The 13,457-nt window shown below is 40.4% G+C and overlaps 1 protein-coding gene across 1 annotated transcript in view; it reads right to left on the reverse strand.

Moving 5' to 3' along the window:
• Positions 1 to 13,457, reverse strand: part of LOC100263559 (protein SWEETIE) — a 130,887-nt gene that overhangs the window by 79,920 nt on the left and 37,510 nt on the right. The window contains exons 13-15 of the mRNA XM_002279944.5: positions 7,205 to 7,308; positions 590 to 722; positions 397 to 503 (exon numbers count right to left, since the gene is read on the reverse strand). Coding sequence (XP_002279980.2) covers positions 397 to 503; positions 590 to 722; positions 7,205 to 7,308 — 344 coding nt within the window. The remainder of the gene's footprint in view (positions 1 to 396; positions 504 to 589; positions 723 to 7,204; positions 7,309 to 13,457) is intronic.

A 13,457-nucleotide genomic window follows, 5' to 3' on the forward strand; every position in this document is an offset into this window, starting at 1 on the left:
GAAGCATGAAAGTAGATTTTTTTTTCTTAGTATATAACCTAACCCTATGGCTAAACTCTGTTTATTTCTAAGTTAATAATTAGAATGACTATCCTAAAGTATAACTAATCTAGGGATGGAAAAAAACTAAACTTCCTCTTGCTGCTTTTCCTAAATCTTAAAATGTTTTAGAGATATAATTTTATTAACTATAACTTGTCTCTAGCAAGGTTGTCGGGGTTCTGTCATAAGAAAACTATGAACCAACTCATGGTTCTTAATTAAGATCACAACCTTATATATATGAAGACAAGAAAAAACAAAAGCAAATCCTACAACTCAGAATATACAGCATGCTAGTGCTAGAGAATAACCCCACACACATTATAGGTTATATATGATTGATAATTTCTTTACCATATGCTGGAACTCAAATCTCCAGTTCGCATAATTTGATGTTCTGGATTTCCACTAAATAGAGAAGCCCACAAGGAAAGAATATCAAAAACCTCATCTTCAAGCTCCTGCATGCAACAAAATTTCAGCTTAACATACAAAAATTTGTAGATATACCAATTACTGAATAAAAGGAGTAACAATATCCAATTACCTCCTTTGGCATAGAAGCTAATAATGATGATAGAAGTAACCATCCAGCTTCTTTTTCAACAGTGGCTGCCACAGGATTCCGACTAGATTCCAACAGCATTTTTTTTGAAACTTCAAGCACTGATCTAGGCAATCTGCACACAGAAAAATGATGATATTAGCACTTCGGTTATGTCACAAAATCTAAGGCAATCATCAAACATCTTTCCCTTGGGGATGATTTAGAGTGTCTGGATGGCAACATTTTTTATGTGATCAAAATCAAGGTCAGAATTTTGGGCTGAAGACAACCAATCAAGCTCCAAAACAGAAAGAAGTTTAAAGGATTTATTTGTTCATATTTTAGCCCAGGGTCGTCTATTATGTGTTTTTCGTTTTTTCTTTTTTGAAACAAAACAAACATTTCATGACCAAAAAAGTGAGAATACAAAAAAGGAAGAGCTATTCTTCAAGCACAACATGAAAAAAATACAAACCAAAAAACAAGATTGTAACAAAACCATACACACATATTAAAAATGAAAATCATAGAAACTCTAGAAACACTTTTTGGAAGAAAGTCCCCTTCACAGATTCCAAACAAGGAGACTTCCTTGCTTAGCTGATCAATCTGCTACTTGATTGGCTGCCCAGGCCTCCATGGTAAGAAAGGTCCGAATAAACTTTTTTCTAGTTTATTTGGACATAAAATGACAGTTTTTCATGGTTTTTTGCTATTTGATCAATTGGACTTTCACATGGACATGTTGCAGATCCACACAAATCCATATAATACAAGTTTCATTTTGACTCAGTAGGCTTCAAGTAGCCCCAGAATAGTTAAGGGTCTACATGACTGCAAGAAACTATCTCAGTTGTTCCTAAAACAATTAAGATAGTTGATCAATGGTTATAGCCATTGTTGAATATAATGTATGTATAGTATACTATCTTTCCTTATTAATATAGGTCATATGTATGGTAGTTAGGACTCCTAGCCTTGTATATATATATATCTCTCAATTGTAAGTAAAAATATATGAATGAAAATAAGGTTTTTCTCCTTTCTCTCTCTCTTTCAACATGGTATCAGAGCCAAGGAAGAAAACCTAATTCTTTCCTGTTTTTCCGTGTCATCAACTCCGGGAAACCTTCCGGTGACCGTGTTTCTTTCCGGTCACCGTGTTTCTTTCCGGTCACCTTTCCCATCTCCCAATACTTTCCGGTCAGTCGGATCGTCGCTAGAAACCACTCACCGCCGGCGAAATTTTCCGGCGAAATTTTCCGGCGACCTATTTTTCCGACACCGACCATACCAGAAGGAGCGCCTGGAGGAGATCTCCACCTTTTGTGAAGACACCAGCACCAAAAGAGGAGCCACGCGCCGTCCACGCGCGATTTTCGGTCGGCGGCTGCATCTCACGCGCCAGCGCGTGGGGGCGCGTGAGGCATATTCCGGCCACTTCCGACACCTCTCCAGGCTCGTCCGGCGCCGTCTTGGCCTTCTAGCCCCCCGGCAGTCCTCCCCGAGCCCTGCATCTCCATTTTTTTCCCTGTTTTTGGCTTTCTTGCCATTCCGGCCACCTCCGACAGGGCTCCCCCTCCATCTCCGAGGCTTGGGTGCTGCTTCTCTTCCTCTCCAGGCACGTCACGAACCTTTTCTCCATTGATTGCACCTCTCACAGCCGTGGTTTCACTTTTTTTCTCTCTCCGCCGAAATCTGAACCCATCTTAGGGCTCTCTTCGATCCAAATACGTGAATATGACCACCAAAAATCAGATCTTTACCTCTGTTATCTCTGGATCTCCTATGATTACCTCAGAGAAATTGGTTGGCAGTGAGAATTATCTCTCCTGGTCTGCTTCTGTTGAACTTTGGTTTATGGGTCAAGGATATGAGGATCACTTGGTTACCCAGGAGGCAGATATCCCTGAGGTTGACCGCGTACAGTGGCGGAAGATAGATGCACAGTTATGTAGTGTATTATGGCAATCGGTTGATCCCCGGATTCTTCTTCATCTTCAGGCCTATAAAACTTGTTTTAAGTTTTGGACTCAGGCCAAAGGATTATACACGAATGATATCCAGCGTCTTTATAAGGTGGCTTCTGCTATTGTCCATCTCAGCCAACAGGACTTGGACCTATCTACTTATATTGGTCAGATTGCCTCTCTTAAGGAGCAGTTCCTGACTGTGATGCCTCTTACTCCTGATGTTGGGGCTCAACAAACACAACTTGACAAGTTCTTCATGGTTCTTACTCTTATTGGCCTCCGTCCGGATCTTGAGCCTATTCGTGATCAGATTCTTGGCAGTTCATCAGTTCCGTCCTTGGATGATGTGTTTGCTCGCCTCCTGCGTATCTCGTCCACTCAGACTTTGACATCTGATAGCGCTTCAGATTCTTCTGTGTTAGTTTCTCAAACTACCTCTCGAGGAGGACGCAGTGGTACCCGAGGTAGAGGCCAACGTCCTCAATGCACCTATTGCAATAAACTTGGCCACACTCGCGATCGTTGCTATCAGTTACATGGAAGACCTCCTCGCACTGCCCATATGGCCCAGTCCTCTGATTCTCTGTTGCCTCAGCCTCCGAGCTCCTCCGCATCTCAGACATCTCAGGCTTCTATTGCCTCTGTTGCCCAGCCTGGTAATGCCTCTGCCTGCCTTACCCACACATCTTCTCTTGGACCCTGGATTCTAGATTCTGGAGCATCTGATCACCTATCTGGTAATAAGGATCTTTTCTCCTCTATTACTACTACCTCTGATTTACCTACTGTTACCTTAGCTAATGGTTCTCAAACTGTGGCTAAAGGTATTGGTTTGGCCCTTCCTCTGCCTTCTCTACCTCTCACTTCTGTCCTTTATACTCCTGAATGTCCTTTTAATCTTATTTCCATCAGCAAAATCACTCGTACTCTTAATTGCTCTATTACATTTTCTGATAAATTTGTGACCTTGCAGGACCGGAGTACGGGGAAGACGATTGGCATAGGACGTGAGTCTCAAGGCCTCTATCACCTCACCTCAGATTCATCTCCTGCAGTTTGCATTTCCACTGATGCTCCTCTCCTCATTCACAATCGTCTGGGCCACCCTAGTCTCTCCAAGTTCCAGAAGATGGTTCCTCGTTTTTCCACTTTGTCGTCGCTTCCGTGTGAGTCATGTCAGCTTGGGAAACATACTCGTGTCTCGTTCCCAAAGCGTTTGAATAATCGGGCAAAGTCTCCTTTTGAGCTTGTTCACACTGATGTTTGGGGTCCTTGTCGGACTGCGTCTACTTTAGGATTTCAGTATTTTGTCACTTTCATTGATGACTATTCTCGATGTACTTGGTTATTTTTAATGAAAAATCGAGCTGAGTTATTCTCAATTTTCCAGAAATTTTATACTGAAATCCAAACCCAGTTCAATATTTCTATTCGTGTGTTACGCAGTGACAATGCCAGGGAATATTTTTCAGCCCAATTTACTTCGTTTATGTCTCATCATGGGATTCTTCATCAGTCTTCTTGTGCTCATACTCCTCAACAAAATGGGGTAGCTGAACGCAAGAATCGACATCTTGTTGAGACAGCTCGTGCTCTCCTCCTCCATAGTCACGTTCCTTTTCGCTTTTGGGGGGACGCTGTTCTTACCGCTTGTTATTTGATTAATCGTATGCCCTCCTCTGTCTTACATGATCAGATTCCTCACTCCCTTCTTTTCCCTGACCAACCACTTTATTTCCTTCCTCCTCGTGTCTTTGGTTGTACTTGCTTTGTTCATATTCTCACTCCTGGACAGGACAAGCTTTCCGCCAAAGCCATGAAGTGCCTCTTCTTGGGATATTCCAGACTTCAGAAGGGTTATCGTTGTTATTCCCTTGAGACTCATCGGTACTTTATCTCCGCTGATGTCACCTTTTTTGAGGACTCACCCTTCTTTTCCACCACTTCTGAGTCTCTTCCTGTTTCTGAAGTCTTGCCCATTCCCATTGTCTCCCCACCTGAAGCTATGCCCCCTCGACCACTTCAGGTTTATCATCGTCGTCCTCGTGTCGTTGCTCCTCTCCCTTTTCCTGAGGCACCTGCTGACTCACTTCCTATCCCTTCGGCTTCACCTGCCCCGGCTCTGCCTTCTCCTAATGACTTACCCATTGCTGTTCGGAAAGGTACTCGCTCTACTCGTAATCCTCATCCTATTTACAATTTTTTGAGTTATCATCGATTATCTTCACCCTATTCTGCTTTTGTTTCTGCTATATCCTCTGTTTCTCTTCCCAAGAGCACCCATGAAGCTCTTTCCCATCCAGGCTGGCGACAGGCAATGGTGGATGAAATGGCTGCTCTGCACTCTAATGGCACTTGGGATCTTGTTGTTTTACCCCCTGGTAAATCTACAGTTGGTTGTCGTTGGGTCTATGCAGTTAAGGTTGGTCCTGATGGTCAGGTTGATCGCCTTAAGGCCCGCTTAGTTGCTAAAGGCTATACTCAAGTTTATGGTTCTGATTATGGTGACACATTCTCCCCTGTTGCCAAGATTGCTTCTGTCCGCTTGCTTCTCTCCATGGCTGCTATGTGTTCTTGGCCTCTTTATCAGTTGGATATTAAAAATGCCTTCCTTCATGGTGATCTTGCCGAGGAAGTTTATATGGAGCAACCTCCTGGTTTTGTTGCTCAGGGGGAGTCTGGTTTAGTGTGCAGGTTACGCCGTTCTCTATATGGCTTGAAACAATCTCCTCGAGCATGGTTTAGCCGTTTTAGTTCTGTTGTTCAAGAGTTTGGCATGCTTCGCAGTACAGCAGACCATTCAGTTTTTTATCATCATAACTCCTTGGGGCAGTGTATTTATCTGGTTGTTTATGTGGACGACATCGTCATTACAGGCAGTGATCAGGATGGTATACAGAAACTAAAGCAACATCTTTTTACCCACTTTCAGACCAAAGACTTGGGGAAACTCAAGTATTTCTTGGGAATTGAGATAGCTCAATCTAGTTCTGGTGTGGTCCTTTCCCAAAGGAAGTATGCTTTAGACATCCTGGAAGAAACCGGTATGTTAGACTGTAAACCGGTAGACACACCTATGGATCCGAATGTCAAACTTGTAACAGGACAGGGGGAGCCTTTAGGAGACCCCGGGAGATATCGACGACTCGTAGGTAAATTGAACTATCTCACCATTACTCGTCCAGACATTTCTTTTCCTGTGAGTGTTGTTAGTCAATTCCTACAGTCACCATGTGATAGCCATTGGGATGCCGTAATCCGTATTCTTCGATATATCAAAAGTACACCAGGCCAAGGTGTATTGTACGAGAACAGAGGTCATACTCAAGTTGTTGGTTACACAGATGCAGATTGGGCTGGCTCACCCACAGATAGACGTTCCACTTCAGGGTACTGTGTTTTTATTGGAGGTAATCTAATATCTTGGAAGAGTAAGAAACAAGATGTAGTGGCCAGATCTAGCGCTGAAGCCGAGTATCGAGCTATGGCTTTGGCAACATGTGAACTCATATGGTTGAGACATCTTCTTCAGGAGTTGCGATTTGGAAAGGATGAACAGATGAAACTCATCTGTGATAACCAGGCCGCATTACATATTGCATCCAATCCAGTCTTTCATGAAAGGACCAAGCATATTGAAGTTGACTGTCATTTCATTAGAGAGAAGATCGCATCAGGATGTGTTGCTACAAGTTTTGTCAATTCAAATGATCAACTAGCAGACATCTTCACTAAATCTCTCAGAGGTCCTAGGATTAAATATATTTGTAACAAGCTTGGTGCATATGACGTATATGCTCCAGCTTGAGGGGGAGTGTTGAATATAATGTATGTATAGTATACTATCTTTCCTTATTAATATAGGTCATATGTATGGTAGTTAGGACTCCTAGCCTTGTATATATATATATCTCTCAATTGTAAGTAAAAATATATGAATGAAAATAAGGTTTTTCTCCTTTCTCTCTCTCTTTCAACAGCCATAATATGCCATGTGCCAATTTTGGGTGATCAAACCAAATAGTTGGAGATGTCTCAAGAATTTTTTATCTTAGAAATACCACTTTAAAGAACCAAATGCTAGAATTTTGTGTATGATATGACTAGAATGTCAGATTCAGTGCTTCCAAAAGAAAAAACCAACATTAATAAAAAAATAAAAAATAAAAAATAAAATAAAATAAAAAAAAGGCATTTATACCAGGAAATGGCCAAGATGAAAAAGAAAAAAAACCAAATCTCAGGATTTCTTCAGGAAAAACATCAATCATAGCATAATAGTTGTTAATGAAGGCATGCCTAGGCACAAGGCACAATGAAGCCCCAGCCCTGGCCCACTCAGGGCAAAACAATGCCATATTGGCTCTTTTAAATACTTAGAATCTTTTTTTTTTTTTCCTCTTTTTGCTTGATTGGAATTCTGGAATATAGATGGAGATATATGAGCATATCAAAAATGATTGCATCTCCAAGTTTATAATATTTTACAAAATTGCACATATGCCCTATGTTGTGTGCCTCCCTTTGCTCAAGCACATACGTTAGGCTGCACCTTGGGCCTCAAGAGAACTTTCCAACTTACAAGCATCTTGCACCTTTCAAATGTACAATCATTAGAAAATACAAAATAGAAGGACATTACCTGGCTGGATAGCCAAGAGGTAACTTTGGCGAAATGGATACCAAAGCTGCTAAAACAGCAGCTTGTCCATGCAAAGAATCAAGCTCAACTCTCAGATTGCTTCCCTAAAACAATTTACTGCAGCCAGTTATTGAAATATACACATAGAAGTAAAACACAATGTGGTTTAATGAATACTTTCTACCCACAAAAACAAAAAACAAAAAGGGAAATCCGAAGCTTTGCACATCCTTGCAGCATGATATTTGTAATTCAGATTAGTTCAACCATGGGCACAAGAGAAGGGAAAAAAGGTGAGAAGATGGGAAAACAATTTGGAAGGAATCTTTTTACTGCAGTAACATATAACAACAAATCCAACATAAAAAAATGTAGACAAAGATGCAGAAATAAATATTACTAAATAAAGCAGTAAAAAAATAAACGCTCAAAAAGCAAGCAAAATCATTATTTACTATCAGAACTGGACAGAGGTTTTGAATTATGATGAAATATTAGAAGATTTACATATCTAACTGCAATTTAAAGTTCCTTTAAAAGTTCAATATCTAGCCATTTTCTTCAAGCATTAAAGTATTTCAGCATGTTTCAGATTTTACCAATTTCAATTATCACCAAGATTCACATCAAAACTATCAACTTCATTCAACACAACAGTTCAACAAAGCCAAGTCTGACTTTTAGCACAAAACAAAGAAGCATATACAAAGAAGGACCAGACATCTATAACAAATAAGATGGCAAAACCCCACACCCCATGCATACCTCACCTAATAACAAAAATGTTATCCCAAAACAAACATACTCCTTAAGGGGGTTAGGCAAATGGCCTACCAAGCCCAACAAAGTTAATTTAAGAGGAATACAAGCAAACTCCATAGTCCTTGAAACTCTAGATTAGTCAAGAAGTGAATAGGGTTTCTCAACTCATTAGGTCTCTGTCTATTCGCAAATATTATATTGCTCCTCTCTATCAAAATCACCCAACTAAATAGCAAGCAATGCTGGGTTTTTTTGTTTACATGAAGATCTTAAGTTGGAATACAAGAGGGTTAGGTTCCAAGAAGAAAATGAGGATTGTCAGGAATTTTTTAAGTTCTCAAAATCCAGATGTTGTGATGCTTCAAGAAACAAAGAGAGAGATTTGGGATAGGAGGTTTGTGAGTAGTGTTTGGAAAGGTAGAAGCATGGAGTGGGCTGCTCTTCCTGCTTGTGGGGCTTCAGGGGGGATTGTGATTATGTGGGATTCAAATAAGTTAAAGTCCACAGAGAAGGTGTTAGGGTCTTTCTCTGTAACTGTGAAGTTGAATTCTGGTGAGGAAGGGTCTTTTTGGTTAACTTCAGTGTATGGCCCGAATAAGCCTTTGTGGAGGAAAGATTTTTGGTTGGAGCTTCAAGACCTGTATGGTCTAACTTTCCCAATGTGGTGTGTAAGAGAGGATTTTAATGTAATTAGGAGGATCTCTGAGAAATTGGGTGATTCTAGGTTAACATTCAACATGAGGTGTTTTGACAAGTTTATAAGGGAGAGTCGTTTGTTGGATCCCCTCTAAGAAATGTGGCTTTTACTTGGTCAAACATGCAAGTTGCTTCTATTTGCAAGAGGTTGGATAGGTTTTTGTTTTCTTCTGAGAGGGATTTTTTTTTCTCTCAAAGTCTTCAAGAGGCGCTTCCTAGATGGACCTCAGATCATAGCCCAATTTGTTTGGAAACTAATCCTTTAAAATGGGGTCCAACTCCTTTCAGGTTTGAGAATATGTGGTTGCTCCATCCTGAGTTTAAGGAGAATTTTAGAGATTGGTGGCAAGAGTGTACGGTTGAAGGTTGGGAAGGTCACAAGTTCATGAAGAAATTAAAGTTTGTTAAATCAAAGTTGAAAGACTGGAATAAAGTGGCCTTTGGAGATTTAAGAGAGAGGAAAATTTTCATTCTTTCGGACTTAGGTAGAATTGATCTAATTGAACAAGAAGGGAATTTGAATCTTGATTTGTTATCAGAAAGGACCTTAAGAAGAAGGGAGTTAAGAGGATTTGTTATTAAAGGAAGAGGTTCATTGGAGAAAAAAATCTAGGGTCAAGTGGAAAAAAGAAGGGGATCACAATTCTAAGTTCTTTCATAGAATGGTCAATGGAAGGCGAAGCAGGAAGTTCATTAAATCTTTGATCTCTGAGAGGGGAGTGACTTTAAGTAACATTGAGGTTATCTCTGAGGAGATTGTAAATTTCTTTGGGAAACTCTATTCCAAACCCGAATGTGCTTCTTGGAGGGTTGAAGGGTTAGATTAGGTCCCTATTTCTGGAGAGAGTGTGGTTTGGCTGGACAGACCTTTTTCTGAAGAGGAGGTACGATTGGCAGTTTTCCAATTGAATAAGGAAAAGGCCTTTGGTCCTGATGGTTTTACTATTGCAATATATCAAGAGTGTTGGGATGTGATCAAAGAGGACCTCATGAGGGTGTTTCTAGAGTTCCACACCAATGGGATAATAAATCAAAGTACAAATGCGACCTTCATTGCTCTGGTGCCTAAGAAAAGCCAAACTTTTAAAATTTCAGATTATGGACCTATTAGCTTAGTTACAAGTTTATATAAGATAATTGCTAAGGTCTTATCAAGGCGTTTACGCAAAGTCCTCCATGAAACAATCTTTGGCTCTCAAGGAGCCTTTGTTGAAAGGAGACACATCCTGGATGATGTGTTGATAGCCAATGAAGTGGTGGATGAGAAAAGAAGGTCAGGGGAGGAAGGGGTGGTTTTCAAAATCGATTTTGAGAAGGCCTATGATCATGTGGATTGGGGCTTTTTAGATCATGTGCTAGAAAGGAAAGGGTTCAACCCGAAATGGAGATCTTGGATAAGGGGTTGTTTGTCTTCATCAAGTTTTGCAATCTTAGTTAATGGGAATGCAAAGGGTTTGGTTAAGGCCTTTAGAGGTTTGAGACAAGGAGACCCCCTTTCTCCTTTCCTTTTTACTTTAGTAGCAGATGTTCTAAGTAGGTTGATGATCAGAGCAGAGGAAATTGGGCTAACTGAGGGTTTCGTAGTGGGAAGGGACAAGACTAGAGTGTTTTTGCTACAGTTTGAAAATGACACCGTTTTTTTCTCTAAAGCCTCTCTGGAACATCTTCAAAACCTCAAGATTATCCTTTTAGTTTTTGGGCAAGTATCAGGATTAAAAATCAATTTAGAAAAAAACACCATTTCAGGTATTAATACAAGGTAAGAGTTGTTGTCTAGTTTGGCCTCGGTTTTTGGTTGCAAAGTGTCAGAGTGGCCTTTGTCTTATTTAGGTCTTCCATTGGGAGGGAACCCAAAGACAATAGGCTTTTGGGATCCGGTGGTTAAGAGAATTTCGAGATGGGCTGGATGGTTGGAAAAAGGTTTTTTTGTCATTGGGAGGGAGGATTACTTTAATTCAGTCAAGTCTGTCTCACATCCCTAGCTATTTCCTCTCCTTCTTCAAAATCTCAGTATCAATAGCCTCAAAAATTGAGAAGCTGCAAAGTGATTTTCTTTGGTCTGGGTCGGGAGAAGGAAAGAAAGATCATCTTATCAGATGGGATGTTGTTTGTAGGCCAAAGGACTTAGGAGGTTTGGGTTTCAGGAAGACTTCTTTGAGAAATATTGCTCTCTTGGGGAAATGGTTCTGGAGGTTCCCTAGAGAAAGAAATGGTCTTTGACATAAGGTTATTGTGAGTATTTATGGGACATATCCTAATGGATGGGACGCCAACATGGTGGTTAGATGGTCACACAAATGTCCTTGGAATGCTATTGCTCAAGTTTTCCAGGATTTCTCCCCTTTTGTTCGCCTAAAGGTCAGGAATGGGGAGAGAAATCGTTTTTGGGAAAATCTTTGGTGGGGTAACCAAACTTTGTGCTCTCAATTTGTTGGTCTTTATAGAGTTATTTCTATGAAAAACCTCACTGTCTCAAATGTTCTTGGCAATTCCTTTCCACTGTCTTGGAATTTTAATTTTTGTTGCAATCTTATTGATACAGAAATTGATCTCTTTCAAAGATTAATGTCCTCCCTTAGTTCAGTGTTTTTCTCTCCTTCTTTGGCATATTCAAGAGCATGCTCTTTGTCATAATCAAGCTTGTTTTCAGTGAAATCTTTTTTCTTGGCCTTGTCAAAAGTCTCAAATCCTATCTTGTTCCTTCCAGCCGAGTTTTTGTGGAGTTCAAAAGCCCCCTCAAAGGTTAAGGCCCTCGCTTGGTTAGTAGTACATGGGAAGGTAAACACCAATGACAAGTTGCAATTTAGAAAACCCTACAAATCCCTCTGTCCTCAATGGTGTATTCTTTGCAAAGGAAATGGAGAATCGATCGACCACCTTTTTCTTCATTGTCCTGTTACCATTGAACTCTAGCACAAGTTGTTCAATCTAGCAGGTTTGGCTTGGGTCCCTCCAAGGAGTATTGTGGACATGATGGTTATTGCTTTTAAAGATTTGGGGAATTCATTAAGAGGCAAGACACTTTGGCAAATCGCTTGCCTTACTTGGTTATGAATGGTGTGGCAAGAGAGAAACAATAGGATTTTTGAGGATAAGGGGAGAACGGAAGAGATGTTATGGGACTTGCTTCTTTTCTATTCCTCTTTGGGCCTTTTGTATTGCAGCTTTTAGCGGAGTTCCTCTTACTGTTTTACAACTCAACTGAACTGCGGTTTGAGCTTCAAAAGTTTGAGAGTGTTGGGGTTTTTTTTGTTTTTAGTTTTCTAAAGTTGGATGTTTTCTCTTTTGCTCAGTTTTTGTTTTTGTGGGAAGGCCTCTCATCCATCTCTTGTTTTCTTCTCTTTCTCTTGTATCTCTTCTTTCTCTTGTATCTTTTCTTCTTTTAATATAAATTTCTTCGTTTCTGATCAAAAAAAAAAAAATAGCAAGCAATGCACACTGCCAGAGACCTCTACTCGTAGCATCCCTACTGAACTTCTGAGATGAAATAAACAACAAATCTGAAATTCCTCACTAGGGCATGTACCAAATGCCCGTTAGAACAAGGATGTACTGCTGAAAGTCATGAACAAAGGAGCAATGGAGGATCAGGCGAGCAACAGACTCCCCATTTCTCTTGCAAAGAACACATCAGGCAGGCCTGATAACCCTGTAGATTTCCTTATATGAAGTAAACCTTGGTACTCATTTATCACGAACCATCGCCCAGGCAAAGTCTTTGACTATAGGGCGGACTTCAGATGTCCAAATTAATTTGACCAGAAAATAAATCAACTCATCCTTCTTGAAGATAAAAAGAAAAGGTGTTAACGTGATCCATCCAAGGAACAATACCTCTCATCAGAAGAAAGAGATAAGACTTAAGAGATAATGGAATTTAAGCCCCCTCCAGCAACTTAGCTACGCCCCTCTCACCAAATCTAATCCGAAAGGAGAAACTGTGTCCCCTTCTCTACAATCAAGCCAAATCTCCTTACCTTTAACCAACTCCTTCAAAAGCTCAAAGGATTTTGATTCAACCCCAAACCAGCATTTTCCCCCCTGCACAACCATACCTTCCCTTCCTCCTGGAGCAGTCCTGAGTATACCCTTATGTTATTCTAAAGAAATATGGAGTCCTCTGCAAAGTCCTTAAATACCATTGCCCCTATCTAGGAACAAGCAAATGAAAGCAGCATTTCAACCTTTTTCAGAGCTCCCTACCTGATGGAATCACCATTCTAACTCTTTCAAAACTATTACAATTTTTCCACATCATACATTCTTCTCCAAATCCTCACTCTCTTTTCCCTTTATGGAATCAAATGTGCCCTCACCCACAAGCATCCATTCCATGCCACCAACTTTTTTAAGCTTCTTGCAACCTTAACATTTCCCTGAACTTCCCCCTAGCAAATTGATTCCATTACCACCATACCAACATATTGAAGTGCCAGGAATCATCACTGCAAAGAAGTTGTAGTCTATTTGCTTCCCTCTTTTTGACCATTATGCCCTCAACTTCTGTCTCCACTTGTTCTCCTTCCATGTAACCACATCTTTGTAACCTCTCTTCCAAATAATGCCCCTTTAACCCTCAACTCAATCAAATCTTTTGCCTCCTTCAAAACCCTCTCCTAACCTCCACCTTGTGCCACTCCGTTTTCAGATGAAAGGAATCAAAAGGGGATATAAAACACAAACAATAAAGATCAGGAGATACTTATTTAAAACCTTAATGGGATACATTTTGACATAACTTGGTTAAACAGCAATTTTTTTCCTAAACCTATAAAATTCATATGGTTTCATAGGG

Source organism: Vitis vinifera, chromosome 14 (assembly GCF_030704535.1).
Source record: "Vitis vinifera cultivar Pinot Noir 40024 chromosome 14, ASM3070453v1".
Classification (NCBI taxonomy): Eukaryota; Viridiplantae; Streptophyta; class Magnoliopsida; order Vitales; family Vitaceae; genus Vitis; species Vitis vinifera.